The sequence below is a fragment of the Olea europaea genome, chromosome 17 (assembly GCF_002742605.1).
Source record: "Olea europaea var. sylvestris chromosome 17, O_europaea_v1, whole genome shotgun sequence".
NCBI classification, from domain to species: Eukaryota; Viridiplantae; Streptophyta; class Magnoliopsida; order Lamiales; family Oleaceae; genus Olea; species Olea europaea.
Window position 1 is genome coordinate 11204508 of NC_036253.1, and position 17063 is coordinate 11221570.

Consider the following 17063-nt stretch of genomic DNA (forward strand, 5'->3'; position numbering starts at 1 on the left):
TTTTGTTCCTTAACCTGTTGAGGCACATTCCGTGATTAACCTCTCTCACTATGCTGCTATGAACGGGGTGATGGGGGACCTTTAAGGTTATAGTTCAATCTTTAGAAATGCATAAAATTAACAATTATTAAAACAATGTCGACCATTATTATGTCGACATTAGATCATGTAAGATCAGTGAGCGTGACCCTCCCTTTCCAAAATCGAATTAACCGGCCAACGCAATGAATGAACCCCACGCTACACCCATCATCTTCTTTGGAAACACGTTTCAGCAACGTGAGGTGCATCACTTTTCCTGGCCCAATTCAAGGACGCGTGTATTCCGATCTTAGCCTAACTTTTTAATTTTTAAACATTTTTGTAAAAGCAATTAAACTTCCCAAAAATAACAATAAAAGTAATAAATTTTGTTAGATATTTTTCATCATTTTACATGTATTTATTTTTGTTTTGTGAATGATTTGCCGTTCCGACCAGTGTTTGCCGTTGCGCAAAGAGAATTTTATTTTCAGAAGTCTTTGAATATGTGCATCTGTTCGTTTTTAATAGTCACTTTCAGTAGATGTATGTAAGGATTTCAAGAGACACACCTATTCAAACGGTTGCCTCAATTTCTATAAATTCTGGGCGAATTCTCGTTTGCAAAACACATTAAAAAATTTATTTTTCTTTCTTTCTCTTGGCATCAATCGGTTATTTTCGAGTGTCTTCTTGGTTTGATCAAATAGTCACAATTTGAATCAAACGTCTCCATTGTATTCTGAGAGAGATTTTCTATCATACCCCAATTGTGACTTTGTTGGATAGGGGATAAACATTTCTTAAAAGATAACGTTTCTTCTTGCCTTGGAGTTCATTAAGTATTCAGATTTTCATACATTTTTCTTAAAAAATTCTTTTTTTCCTTAAATAATATGATTTTTCGTCAATAATGAAAGTAGGAGCCTGGAGCAATATGATTTATATAATTTTTATCTATAATAAAAGATGAAAAACACTATTAATATGAACGAGATTTTGGTGAAGACTCGATTCATATGACTAACCTTTCTTAGAGACCGGACGATAGATTACATCCTTTTGATTAAAAAAATTAATAAATTGATTACCCCGTGAACTCCTTATCACTTTTTGAGCTATGTCTAATATAAAATCAAGTTAATAATAGGCTTAAAATGTCCACGTGAAAAATATATATATATATATATATATATATTTATTTATTTATTTATTTATTTATTGCTTACAATTTAATTTGTTCATTCGGTAACTAGTTAAGAATAATGTTATTTAATACTAGTGATACTATAACGTCAGTCTAAATTGTTACATTTTATAGATTCAATTAAGAATAATATTATCTAGCAATTCTAGTGCTATAATCGATCTATGTATAGCTGTGTGATAGACTTAATGAAATGTAAATTAAATAACTTATTTGATTATACTTTTTATTTAATATCATATTAGTGTTACATAAATTGTGTCTTAACATCCGTGAATCACTTATGTTAAATAATATTTATTATTCTATTAAACGAGTCATTTGATTATGTATTTAAATTAATGTATCATTTAATATCATGTAATTACCACTTAAACTTGTGCTTAACATAAGTGGTAATGAATAGCATTACTCATTAATTAATAGTTAAATACTTTATGCATCACAAATCTAAGAGCTTGTTTGCTTTAGATTTTAAGTCAATTAAAATTAATTTTTGACCGTTATTTTACTATTTCATCTGTTATTTTTGAATTATTTTCTCATAGGTAGAACCCACTTTTATTTCTAACGGTCAAAAAATTAATTCTTAAAATTCCTACCAAACAAGCACTAAATCTGCATATGCGTCCTAGTAAAAAATTAAAACATATTTTTCTTTTAAAAAAATTGATAATAAATTATTTAAAATTTAAAATTTAATCATATATTAGTTCATATTGATAAATTTATCAATAAATATTAACAAATGTCCTTTTTTAACTTAAATATTAACAAATGTGAACTTATCATTTATCAATATTAACAAACGAAAACTTCATATTTATAAATTAAAAACTAAAATAAGATTTTAACCGTAAAAATGTACTTTTTATATTCAAATAAAATTTAGCTAAACAATAGTATGCCCCCGTTTGATTTACATTCTTTGGCCACAAAAATGAAAAATATGATTGTTATCAATTACATCAAGTCACCATATTTGACATTTTATCTCTTGTGTGGGTCCCGCAACGACTATATTTTTTATTCTCATTCTTAGAAGAATGAGAATCAAACGAACTCTATATATTAGTTCATTAAAATTTTATAAACCTTTGGAATTTGTTATCAATAAATAATAATCATCTTATATAATAAATATAATGTTAATGTGATAAATTAATCAATGCAATATTTAAAAACTAAATAAAATACTAGAGCTCTATATATGACTTATTAATTTATATTCGTTTATATTTAACAATTAAATTCCTATTATTTATAGGAAATTCATCTTTTTATTCTTGATAACATTTTAGATATATAAATTTTATATTGGATGATACCTGGCTTAAAAAATGATACTCAAAGCTGAAAATATGAGATGACATGAAAGATTGTAAGTAAAACTAAGAAACTCTTTTATATCTATACAACATCTACCCGTAACACTGAAAACAAACCATATAAAGCCCTTGTTTAGTTTTGATAAAAATTAGATTTTAATAAAAATTAATAAAATTTTTGATATAAAAATTATTAATTCTATAAAATATGTGAATAAAATTAATGGTTACTTTATCCTAAATCTTACTCTATTGGACAAAATTCAAGGGTGTGTTCGAGCTATATTCTTTTTGAAAAATATATTTTGAAATAATAGATTGATGGAGAATGCGTGGTCAAAAAAAGAAGGAATTTTTTTTGATTTGCGTGTAATATCATTTTAATAAAAAATATTTAGTTGAAAAAAAATAAAAAAAATGTATTTTAAAAAAAATAAGAATCAAATACCCTCTAAAAGCTATTTATTAATTAAAGTCCGATGTTAGCCAACCACAGTTCTCAAAATAATGTTATGTAATCCTGGTTGTAACCCCAATCCAAGTAGCTCTCAATGATAGGTTAAACCTCGGTTCGATTTTCTTTCTTAGGCCATAAAAATAAAAAAAATATGACCATTATTCATCACATTAAAAAGCCGTTTGGAAGTGATTTTTCACTCAAAAAATTAATTTTTTGACTATTATTTTATTATTCCAACCGTAAAATTTGACTTATTCGTTCACAGGTGCCTTCACTTTTCCCCTAACAATCTAAAAATCAATTCTCAAAATCCTTCCCAAATGGAGCCTAAATCACTATATTTGACTTTCTACCTCCTGTGTGAATTCCGTAACGACTATATTTTTCATTATTATTCTTACAACAAAAAAATGAGTGTTAAACGGACCAAAATGGAAAAGCCACCTAGTTCCCACGTGAACCAATCCATAAATTCATAATTCCGTGATTTATTGCACCGTATTGACCCACCGCTATCGAAGAAGAATTTTTAAACCAGGAAAAAAAAAATGGAAATTTCCTGGTAGTTTCCTCAGTGCAATCGCCACTAGATAACCTAAAAGAGCGGCGAAAAATTCCGTAGTTTGAGTTCGCATTGTGAGGGAATAGTGAAATAGTGATTATTTGCTCGTTAAGGAGTGTCATCTCTCCTGCGACTTCAGAATGATCAACGGGAGTGGAGAGGACTTCAAGAGCTCGCCATATAGACGCACCAGTAACGACCTCGAGGCTGGTAACAGTCGCCGAGAGTTTGGTGAGGAGGAGGAAGATGAAGGTTCAGGACCATTCGATATTGTTCGAACTAAAAGTGCACCGGTGGATCGGTTGCGGAGGTGGAGAGTAAGTGTGTTTCATTATTAATTTATTTCTTTTTTTTTCCCACTGAATTTTGGTTTATCTTGATTTTGATTCTATTATTTTCTTAAAAGCATAAGAAAATGAACTGGAACAGAAAATACTAAGGGGCTGTTTATTTGAGATTTTTTAAAGACTTCCGGATTTTAAAAATTCTAAGTGTATTTAATTGAGATTTTTATAGATTTTTAAAAGTCTTTATAAATCACGACGCATTCAAATAAACATTGACTTTTGGAAAATTCCCTAGTTACTAGACTTCTAAGTATTTGTTAAAAATTAATAAAAGTCTTCTTAGACTTTGATTAAAGACTTTTAAAAAATTTTTATTTTGCAAATTCATTATATACTCGAAAAATTATAATATTTCTTACCATCTAATTAACATTTTCAAGAATCACGATGTCCACAAAATTTGTTGTAAAGTCACTAGTCATGGCTCAATCATTTAATTTTGGCGCAAATAAAATAATAAATTTTTTTTCCATCAATTTCTAAGAACATAACTCAAAATTTTTCACGTAATTAACAAAATTTCTAAGAACACAAATTATTCTTAATTAAAGAAAAGGATAATAGATCGATTGCATGAAATTTTATGATTTGAAACAATTGCATATAATTTCAATTCAACAGTAATTATGTAAAAATAGAATAATTATAAAACGATTTTTTTGATAGGGGAATCAAATAAATTTATTAATAAAAAAAGAATAAACAAAAAGTGTATTATCAATTTAAGCAAAAAGAAAATAAAAAAATGACTTCTATAGGATTAATAGCCGAATCATTAAGCTAGGTGTACAAAGTTCGATAAAACAATTTTTTGATCTACTTCGTCGTCCATGTTTGGTTTTCAAAGCGGCGACTGCTTCTTTCTCTCCACAACACCATAGAATGCTTCTTGGGATAAGATTTCATACAAGTTTACTATCTTTATTGCGAAATTTTTTCCTCCATGCTCGCAACACGTACTCTATATGCCTAGGCAACACCCAATCCATATGTTGAGAAGCCAGAATACTGTTTTACAACCAACGAATACCATTACAATGAATAAACAAGTTATTCCTCTCCCCATCTCTCTTATATATATAACTCCACTCGATTACGTAAAAACCTTTTCTTTGAAGATTTTCCATCACTAACACTTGCCCCTTGCAACTCTCCATAATAAAAATGCCACTCGTGGAGGCAGTTTGCTTTGTCACACCATTTTTAGGGGAATGAACTCTCCATAGATCTCAAAAGGTATCTAAAATAAGTGCAAACTTAAAAAATATCATCCAATTCTCAATCTCAATCTCGTAAATCCCTCCTCAAAATAATATTCTAGCTGTAACTCCCATTGTGAATGGCTAATACATCATTCACCATAGCAGAAGGCACCAGAGCAATGCAATGCAAGGAAGGAAACCCTACCTTTAGCTGTTGTTCTCCACACCACCAATTATCCTAAAATATAATATTATTACCATTCCCTATCACAAAGTTCAATATATCCTGAAAGGCATTCCATCCTCGTTGGATATACCTATACGAACTCATCCCATAAAAATGACAACCCTCCACCGAGCACCAACATCCATCCATCACACAATACTTTGCCCAATGATCTCTCTCCAAAAATTCTCCCTCTCCACTCCAAATCGCCACAACCACTTGCTTAATAATGCCTTATTAAACAAAACAAGGCTCTTCAATTCGAGGCTCTCATACTCATAGGAGACAAACAACTCCCCAATTAACCAAATGAAGTTTCCTCGTCTCCCCCAACCTTGACCAAAGAAATTTCATTTGAATCCTCTCTAATCTATTTGCCACTGCAATAGAAATCGAAAACAATGACAATAAATATGTAGGGAGATTAGAGAGAGTGGATTTAATGAGAGTTAGATGGCCTCCATTCGAGAGTTACATATGCTTCTACCTTGCTAACCTTTTCTCCACCCTTTCCACAATACCCTTCCAAATATGTATACTTTTAAACCATATCCCTAAAGGAACCCTAAATATGATATAGGCAACTGCACAATCGTTCAATCCAATATATTAGCCAACTCCACATTGACAACCTCTCGTATTGGAAAAATTTAAAATTTATGCAAGATTTATCTTCAATTTTGACATGGCTTAAAGTATAGGAGCAAATGATGCAAGTTCCTGAATTGCTCATCATTTACATTATATAAAATCAGTGCATCATTTGCAAATAACAAGTGGAACACTTGCAAGTGACCAACTGTAAAGCCCCTTATCAAATTCTAGCCCATAGCTTTCTCAAACATTCTATTGAAAGCCTCCATGACAATAACAAATAGCAATGGAGACGATGGATCCCCTTACCTCAAACCTCTGCTGCTCTGAAAATAACCTCAAGGGTACCATTGGCCAAAATTGAGAACGAAATGAGATATATAACTGGATCCACTTACGCCACTCATCCCTAAAGCTACAGTGCCGATGCAACACAAATGAAATATATGATATGGAATTATGAATTGAATGAATAAAATCAAACAAATGGGGTCTATATATAATAATTGGAAATGTTTGTCTCAAAAGTCACAACCATATCGAAACACGCATCTCTTGGAATTTATCTCTATACATGAAAGGACACCTATTATAAAATAATCATACCAAAAGTCATGATATTTCACATGGAAAGACACCTTTCCATCCAAATAGTTTCTAGAATATTTCGTAATATTCTATACGATTTTCCAACAATTCACGTATTTAAGCAACTAAAATTTGGCTTAATTTTTCATTCACCACATAATGATTTCACCTTAAATTATCAATTGATACAAAATTCTAACAATTTCCCACATTAATGAAAATTAATGCGAATGACTATGCAAACATTAATAGAGAGATAAGCGGAAAAACATTATATCAGGAGAGGTAGCTTTTGGCTTTGAACAGTCCTTAGTGAAATACCATTGCATTTACTTGGCTAATTGGTGAATACGAAGTCTTGAACCATTCAGCCATTGATGTAAACCAAGATAACAATACTAACACAATGTCTTTCTTACATCGTTTCGGTTCTCATGATTGTGTTCATTTTGGCCTTGAACTACTCTTGGGTTTTATAAGTGTTTTAGAGAATTTTAGCTTCAAACAATTCTCATAGAAGCAACCACACTTTACACTTACATATGTGACCTTCTACTGGAAGTATTTTGCCCTATCCTGCTTTATTCAATCAAGATATATGAATCATTAAAAACGTAACTTAACCTTTTAATACTCTGTAGAAAGCACTTTAATTACCATAGGAATGAGTATGAATTATTTCCTAAGTGCTTCAAGGAATCTGTATAACTTAGTTGTCCCATTGAATCAAGATCTTGGAATCTTTAGTCAACAAGGTTAGGTTACCATTACAAAGGCTCTTACGTAGCAGGCTTTAATCACATTCCCTTCGATATGTAGTATACTTTATCTCTTGGTAAACCTCTTAATGGATCCACGAGTTTGCACTAATGAGATCAACTGCTCGATGTATTCTGTTTCTGGCGTATGTGTCTAGACTTACTATTACAAGTGACTCAGTATATCATCAACAAAGAAATCCTCTAATGAAACCATGTGGTTCTCACTAGCTTTATCTACAGCTTTTATCATCTTTCAATTAACAGTAGAGTTGAAAGATTTCTAACACATTATTGCTCTAGTCAAACATTTTTACTAGTAGATTTCGAATCATACGTAACCGATTTACAATTGAACCATTGTTGACTACAACATAGTTCCACTTATGAATATTCTTCAAATATTCCAACAATTATTATGGCATATCCAATACAAGTGCAATAATCGATTTTCATCCCGTTTATCTACCTTAACTTAGAGTGCATCACGTTTATAAACCATCCTTAAACTTCTAAAATTAGTATAAGAGTTTCCTTCCTTTTCTCCTTCATAGACATTTTTCTATGATTATAAAGTATAGGGAATGTAAATTTTATAATTTTTAAATAAATTACCCCTACAATTCCTCGATTAGGAATGTATGTACAACTAGTAATGTTGTTTCCACTAGTCTTGAACTTTTAATATAAGTTCTCAAGCATCAATGATAATCCCACAATTTTAAGTTATACTTGAACTTAGAGTTTATCAACTCGTTTAAAGTTCAATTCATCTATCAAATACACAATATCCATAATACATATTCCACCTTAAATCATATAAAATGATTATCAACATCATGTGGAAGTCAATACACTTTCATTTTGTGCTGCCATCTTACAAAGTATACAAAGGAAAAGTCACTTTCATTTGTTCATTGTCTATCAATGAAAAATTAGGCATCTCTATCAATTAAATCAATCGAAACCAAATGGTAAGCCATAAGTTTGGCACAAATTTGCCAAATGAACTTTCAATTTTGTAGGAAATTGAATCACTTGTTAACAAACCAATGGATATCGTAATTTATGATTTTAGACCACCAAGGGAGTCCAATTTATAGAGGTTGAGGAGTTGTGGTTTGAGAGACACCCCAAAACTTAGCATTTTTCATGAAAGGAAGCACCCTTTCACGCTGATCACTGGCCGCTTACTTCGTCGCTCGAGCGTGAAAGGCAGAGACTTGGTGCTCGCTTGGTGCTAGGTTGTAACAATCTTGTACGGCCAAAATTCAATTTTTCTTCCATTTTTGGAAAAAAATATATCATTCATCTAGAATTAATTTTGAGATTTAAAACATACTATGATTGGTCAAGTAAAACAAGTTAGTCTATTTTCTTTCGTAATTTGATCATCTGATCGTGTCCGAATACTTGGGCGAAGTTCATACTAAATAAACTTTTCCATGGTTTTTAACCAATTTTAAATCAAATTCCTACAAAAAGGAATTGTCATGATAGTGAGAAGTAAATTGCCTTCAATGAAAGTTCATGTATTTTCAACAAATAATTGGCATCTTTCCAAATATTAGGAGTCGTCCCAAGATATCCAATTCTGTTATGAAAACAGAAGTTCAACACAATGTAAAGATAGCAACGTATTTGCTTATTCCTGACCATTAATTCATGATCGAATGATTTTTATTCCATCTTTTGTGAGAATCAAATCTTTCGAGTTTCAATTCATATCCCCATTCGTAAAAACTACATAGTCCTTGCCTCATTAATTTTTTTTAAAAAAGGTAATCGCATATTTTATTATTCAAAAGATAATACACTTCCAGTGAAGAACAATATGAAATTGGGCAGCTTGTCTATATAACTAGTAGTTACAACATTAAATCAAGTATGCAATGTCAAATAAAGCAATTTTCTAATCTGCTCTGTTGTTCGTATTTGATCATCAAAACAACAACTTTCTCTTTACACACATCATACGATGCAACTCCAAATAAGGTCTCATACAAGCTTATTATCCTTATTGCGAAACTTTCTTCTCAATGCCTTGAAAACATCTTCCATACGCATCGGGAATACCCAATCCATGTGTACATACATTAAAATATTGTTTCACAGCAACCGAGCAGCATCACAATGAAAGAACAAGTAGTTAATCATCTCCCTATCTGTTCTACACATATAGCACCACTCTGCATATTGATATGTTAGTACTTAGTATTGCTTGTATATGTATATGGTTATCTAAGGAGAGGTTCAATCTTTGATCTAAATTAATTGTATTCTCCTTAGCAAGCTGCACTCGTGCTAAATGCTTCTCGCCGATTTCGGTATACGTTGGACTTGAAAAAGGAGGAAGAGAGGAAGCAACTAATTGCTAAGATTAGAATGCATGCTCAAGTCATTCGGGTAAACCATACTTCTTTCTTTATTAGGTGGAAGTTTATTGAGTTTGTCATCAATTCTTAATCAATTTTGCTTCAACAGGCTGCTGTTCTCTTCCAAGCAGCTGGCGAAGGAGTGAATGGTAATTCTCATTCTTTGTACCATGGCATGTAATGAATTGACTAGAGGTTAAATTTCAATAGATAGCACCAATTGGCAGATTTTTCTTATAATGAAGAACACATATTTTTTCGCTGTACTCCTATGAATATTGGCATTATGTTCTTAACAATGTGATAAATCACCATCTTCATTGTTATTCTTATATTTCGTGTTTAAGCTAGTAACTGCAAGCTGTGACACTCTAAACTGTGAGACGAAAATGTCTATGGCTTTTTTCATAGTTGTTGTTTTCTTCTTCAAGTTTATATTAACTTATATACAACCTGCAAGTTTGCTTATTTGTTTAAATTATTATTCATTTGACATTTCCCATCATGCTTTAATCTTGATATTTGATTTACAGTCCTTGTTTGGTCCCTCCTCTCTTATTTTCAATTGCACATTCTTCAATTGAATAATATTACATACAAACCCAAATTTTTCCTTATTTTTTAACCGTACATTCTCCATCAAAATACTATTCCAAAATAGATTTTGGACAAAAAATGGGGCTCAAATAGGCTCATAGTATGATCTCTAGGCCGACAAAGAACGTTATTGGTTTTTTGTTTGATTATTAGAACTAAAGATACATTTCTGCATTTTAGAGCCAGGAGTGCCGAAGAAACTGCCTTCAATACAGGGCCATGTTAGCGATTTTGATGTTAGCTTAGAGGAGCTAGTTTCAATATCCCGGGAGCACGATCTTTCTCTGCTGGAGCAATATGGAGGGGCAAGTCCACTGTCTCACATTTTATCTTTGTTCTCTTTTCTTATGCAAAACTGCAATATTCTTGTCATTATTACTCACACATGTCTCGACTTCTTTTTATTTTTCCCCTTTGTCCTTGGCATCAGGTCAAAGGAGTCGCTGGTAAAGTAAAATCGCATTTGGACAAAGGTGTACCTGCAAACAATACTGATCTCATAAGCAGAACAAAAGCTTTTGGATCAAACACATATCCTAGGAAAAAAGGCAGGAGTTTTTGGGTGAGTATTGAAAGTCCCAAATTTGGAGCTGTAATTGTTCATTGTCTTTACTGGCAAACATTCTCTCATGAATAAATATGTGAAATTATTTTATTTTCTTCATTTATCTAAAGAGGTTTCTCTGGGAGGCTTGTCGAGACACAACTCTAATTATCTTGATGGTTGCTGCAGCTGCTTCTTTGGCACTGGGCATAAAGACTGAGGTAAGGTCAGAAGGTGACAATAGAGCCTATTTATTAAATTTTGATTGCATACCTGAGAAAAGTTGATGGAGATCAAGATAAGAATAAAGATACAGATAGATTTTAATTAAGATTTTAAAATAGAGTTTGATATAAAGTATATTTAGCTAGATTAGATTAGTTTTTATATTTTTATTTTTCCACTTTTTTTCCTTTTCTTTTTTCTGTCTCTCTGCTTTTTCTTATTATTATTATTTATGAAACTAACTAAGAATGATAAGAAAAGACTAGTTGCTGCAGAGATGAATTGTTTTTCTTTGTTTTTTGCTGTTCTAAGGTTTTTATGTATGGACGTGGTCCTAGGGCTTGGATGGGTTTCCTTTCTAACTCTTTTAGTTTATTTGATAGAGGGACTAATTTAATGTAATAGACAACCTGATTATATATGAATAAAGATTGATTTCTGTTTGCCTTCAATTCTTCTCTTCTTGAACCCCTTTCTTTTCTTAATCTTTGATTGTTCTTTAACAAGTTATATGTTCTTGCGTCAATTTGCTTGATTAAGATCAAGGTAAGAAAATAGATATAGATAGATTTTAATTAAAATTTTAAAAATAGAGTTTGATTTAATTTATATTTAGTCAGATTAGATTATATTAGATTAATTTTGATATTTCCATACAACTATATTTTATCAAAATTTTATCTCCTTTTTAATTTTTAAAGCTTATTTGCTCTATAAATAAAGAGGCTTATTCAATGTAACAGACAACTTGATTATAAGAATAAACATTGATTTCTCGTTGCCCTCAATTCTTCTTTTCTTAAACACCTTTCTTTTCTTAATCTTTGATTGTTCTTTAACAAGTTATACACTCCCGAGTGAGAAGTATACTTTCGTTTCATACAATTTATAAAAATTACATGTCACACTGCTTGTGTACCTTGCAGCATCTAATTGTTTGACTGCGCTTCTTCAACTGTGAGCCTTTTCTTATCGATGAGAATTAGTTTTTCACCTGGACATTTTTTGTAGAAAAGCAATTTGATTGCTGATTGGAAGATGCCATTCTACTTCTATTTATATATGAAATCTTTTGTGTTTGATTTAAATCTGTAGGCTTGGTTGAATCAATCTAATATGGTATTGTTAATTTTTCAATTTTGGCGAATTGTTTGGTATTCAAAAGTACTGAATAGTTCGTAATTCATTGTTTTTCTTACACAGACAGAAATTTTGTCCCAAAAGGAAAAGGGGCTATTTGCATGTGTTTTTGCTAAACATTGTAACCAGACAATGTCACATGAAATATGCTATCTTTTCCTTTTCCTTGCCTTTTGAGAAGTATAACATGTTCTATAATTGATTATTTGTTTAGCCTCCATTTGACAAATTTATAATTTATTTATAAATGGTCAAACTTAATTTTCAACTACACATTTTAATAATTATTGTTGATTGATAATTGAATTAGACAATGATCCTCTTTAAATAGAGGAGAATTACAATAATTAGCGGAAATTTAGTCCCTACAAATCAGTAACTAATCCCATAGAATAAGGGATTTGTATTTAACATAAATAAAACCTGATTCTACTCCTAAAATACCTCAATCAAATCAGTAATTTATAAACAGCTAATATACAACATATTTCAACACTCCCCCTCAAGCTGGTGATTAAATGTTAATCATTCCCAGTTTGGTTGTGAAATTTTCAAAACTTGGTCTTGATAATCCTTTAGTAAGGATATCAGCTACTTGTTGAGATGTCGGGACATAGATCATGCAAATGACTCCCCCTTCAATCTTCTCTTTGATGAAGTGTCTATCAACTTCTACATGCTTTGTACGATCATGATGAACTGGATTATGCGCAATACTTATTGCAGCTTGGTTATCATAGTAGAGTTTCATAGGAACAAAACCTGACAATTTTAACTCTCCTAGAAGCCGATTGATCCATATTAGCTCACATGTTCCTTGGGCTAATGCACGGAATTCAACCTCAGCACTGCTTCGAGCCACTACGTTTTGTTTCTTACTCCTCCAAGTTACCAAATTTTCTCAAACCATAGTGCAATAACCAGATGTTGATTTGCGATCTTCAATTGAACCTGCCCAGTTTGCATATGTAAAAACTTCAACACTACGTTGTTTATTTTTCCCAAAAAATAAACCTTTCCCAGGTGTCATCTTCAAGTACCTCAAGATCTTGTAAACTGCTTCAAGATGAACTTCAGATGGAGAGTGCATGAATTGACTAACAGCACTTACAGCAAATGCAATATCAAGTCTAGTATGTGAGAGGTAGATTAGTTTCCCCACTAATCTTTGATACCGACCTCGATCAACTGGTTCCCCGACATCTTCAATTTTTTTCTTCCCATTTACTTCAATGGGTGTCTCTGCAGGCTTGCTTCCCAACATTCTTGTTTCTTTGAGAAGATCTAATGTATATTTTCGTTGAGATATGGAACTTCCTCGTTTAGTTCGGGACACCTCCATGCCTAGAAAATATCTCATTTGTCCTAGGTTTTTTACTTCAAATTCCTTTGCTAGAAACTTCTTCAATCTCTCTTGTTCTGCATAATCATCTCCTGTTAGAGTGATGTCATCAACATAGACTATTAAAATAGTGACCTTTCCATCCGAGGTATGTTTGTAGAAGAGTGTGTGATCCGCTTGTCCTTGAGTGTATCCATTACTTTTAATCGACATTGTGAATCGCTCAAACCAGGCTCTTGATGACTGTTTCAGACCATAAAGGGGCTTCTTCAACCTACATGTTTTGTTTCCTCCATAACCTTCTTCAAAGCCTGGTGGTAGGTCCATGAATACCTCTTCCTCTAAGACTCCATTAAGGAATGCATTTTTTACATTCATCTGATGAAGAGGCCAGTCAAGATTAGCTGCAAGAGATAGAAGAATTCTGATGGAGTTGAGCTTTGCCATTGGTGCAAAAGTTTCATATAGTCTACTCCATGTGTTTGAGTAAAACCTTTTGCAACCAACCTTGCCTTATGTCTTTCAACTGTCCCATCTGAATTGTATTTTATGGTAAAGACCCACTTACAGCCCACTGGACTCTTCTCTTTTGGTAGTTCTACCACTTCCCAAGTTTCTTTTTTTGTAAGGCCTGCATTTCTTCAAGGACAACCTTTTTCCACTCGGGTACCTGGAGAGCTTCATGAATATCTCTTGGCAACTTGATAGCTGATATTTTTTCTGTGAGGGCTCGAAAACTCGAGGACAGATGACCATAAGATATAAAGTTTGCTAAGGGATGTTGAGTGCGCATTCTAGTACCTTTCCGAAGAGCAATAGGCAAGTCCAAGTCATGTGTCTCTACATCAAATGACTGAGTGTTTACCTCTGGTTCAGATTCTTGACAGTGATCTTAGGGTGCAATGACCTGTACATTATGAGGTATAGTTGCTCGTCGAGTGTAAACACGCAACTCAGATTTCTTTTGCTCAAGTGAATCTCTCCTTATTTCCAAATTATTAGGTAGAGGTCTAGTAGGACTAGGTACAAATTGAATGGGAAGTGGTTGAATGGGTTCGGCAGAATCGACAGGCTGGATAGGTAGAGGAAGTATCAAATTTGGTTCCGTGAAACTTGACTTAGTGAACTCGGTGGATTGTAAATTAGAAGGTAGTGAAGTTGTCATATCCCAAAGTTGCTCTTTATTCGTATTCTCCCCTTGAAGGGCAGATTTGGGATAGTAGGATTGATCCTCAAAGAATGTTACATCAAAAGACACGTTTTTTTTTGTTTGAGGATTATAACACTTGTACCCCTTTTGGGTTGGAGAGTAGCCAATAAAAATACACTTAGTGGCCCTGGGATCGAGTTTGTTGTTGGTGGGGCTTGTGTTATGCACAAATGCTGAACACCAAAAGTGCGTAGACGAAGAAAAGTGAGGAAACGTGTGTGGGGATAAGTTTTTAGGAAAATTTGGATAGGAGTTTGGTAGTTAAGGACACGAGAAGGGAGCCGATTTGTCAAGTATGACGCAGAAGCTGTGAGAACTGCTTCACCCCAAAATTGTTTGGGAACATAATTAGTAAACATAATGGCTCGAGATATTTTTAAGAGGTGACGATTTTTTCTTTCGGCAATACCATTTTGTTGGGGTGTATTAACGTAAGAGCTTTGGTGAATTATGCCTTTGGTTATGAGATATGGACTTAATGTAGAGTTAAAGTACTCACGACCATTGTCAGTACGAAGGATTTGTATTTTGGTTTGAAATTGGGTTTCAACCATGGCATAAAACTTTTGAAAAACAGTGGTAACATCTGATTTTTCTTTTAGAAGGAATACCTAATACACACGTGTATGATCATTGATAAAAGTGATAAACCATCGGGACCCAGAAATGTTTGTTATCCGTGATAGACCCCAGATGTCACTATGGATTAATGAAAAAGGTTTAGAATTTTTATATGGTTGGATGGGATAAGAGACACGAGTATGCTTAGCATATTGACAAGTTTCACACGAAAAGTCGTCGACATTTTTATTGGTAAATAAGGAAGGGAACAATTTCTTTAAATAATGGAAACTAGGATGTCCTAGTCTATTATGCCACAACATAATTTTATTGGAAGCATAAAATAATTCACTAGTCAAAGCTTGAGTTTGTTTGCACGTTACTTGCTGGCTATCCTCAAAGATGTATAGCCCATCACACTCCTTAGCACTGCCAATCATCCTCGCCGAAGGTAAATCCTGAAACTTACAGCCATAAGATGTAAACTGAGCAATACAATTTGAGTCTCTAGTCAATTTGCTAATTAAAAGAAGGTTGCGGGTAATGTTTGGGACATGGAGGACAGAGTGGAGGATTATTTCTTTGGATATTTGAATGGTTCCCGTTCGAGCAATTGGTGATAGGGATCCATCGGCAATTTTTATTTTTTGACTGCTGCAGCATGGCTTATAAGTGGAAAATAATGTATGTTAGCTTGTCATATGGTCCGAAGCTCCTGAATCGATGATCCAAGAACTTTGGTTGGTTGAAATTGTAGATAAAGCAGAACAAATATTACCTTTCTGAGCTACAGAGGCAGTGGGATTTGATGGGCTGGAGTTTGTTGCATTGTGTGCAAGAATAGCTTGCAACTGCTCAAGTTGTTCTTTGCTGAAACTAAGGTTTTGTCCAGCTCCTGCAGTATTCTTATCCTCCTCAAAAGTGGCTGAGAAACCACGGCCTACTCCTGGCTTTTTATGTGTCCAACTTTTTCCTGATGGCTTCCAATTTTGTGGTTTACCATGTATCTCCCAACATGTCTCTCGAGTGTGCCCATGAAGTTGACAATGATCACACCATGGCCTCTCCCCTTTTTTTTTGTCTCGGGAAGGTCCATTGTTGTTCAGAAAATTATTTTTTCAGCTTGTAAATAATGCTGATTCAGCATTGGACAGATCCGTTGTGGTGATTTCTTTGGGTCTTCCCATCATTACCCTTTTTCTACTCTCCTCATGTCTAACTTCTGCAAAGGCTTATTTGACATCAGGTAATGGCTTTGATCTGAGGATTCTAACCCTCACTTCATCCAAATCTTTGTTGAGGCCATATAAAAAATCAAACAACCTCTCTTTGTTTAACATTTGCTTGAATTTCACACTATCTTCACTGCATTTCCAACGATAATCCTGAAACAGATCTAAATCTTGCCATAAAATCAATAGATCATTATAATATTTAGTAACAGAATTATCACCCTGTTTTTTTTTTTCTCTAATGGCAGATTTGAGTTTGAAGATTTGTGCTGAATTTCCAAGGTCAGAATATGTTTCAGCCACTGCGTCCCATATTTCCTTTGCCGTTTTGTAGTAGAGATAGGTTCGACCGATCGTGGGTTCCGTAGAATTGATCAGCCATGCCTTCACCATTGAGTTTGCAGACCTACATTTCTTGTAATCGGCTGTTTTTTCTTCCAGAGCCTTTGCTTCACCTGTGATGTGATCGAGCCTTCGCTTTCCATCAATAACCAGCACGACAGATTAAGACCACTCCACGAAATTGGCTACATTTAATTTCGTT

At 33.1% G+C, this 17063-nt stretch overlaps 1 protein-coding gene across 1 annotated transcript in view; it reads left to right on the forward strand.

Moving 5' to 3' along the window:
- The first annotated feature begins 3426 nt into the window (after nt 1-3426).
- LOC111366318 (calcium-transporting ATPase 8, plasma membrane-type-like) overlaps nt 3427-17063 on the forward strand; it is a 39735-nt gene continuing 26098 nt past the window's right edge. Inside the window, exons 1-6 of the mRNA XM_022987055.1 lie at nt 3427-3895; nt 9583-9699; nt 9778-9817; nt 10446-10570; nt 10696-10827; nt 10941-11030. Coding sequence (XP_022842823.1) covers nt 3719-3895; nt 9583-9699; nt 9778-9817; nt 10446-10570; nt 10696-10827; nt 10941-11030 — 681 coding nt within the window. The 5' untranslated portion in view covers nt 3427-3718. The remainder of the gene's footprint in view (nt 3896-9582; nt 9700-9777; nt 9818-10445; nt 10571-10695; nt 10828-10940; nt 11031-17063) is intronic.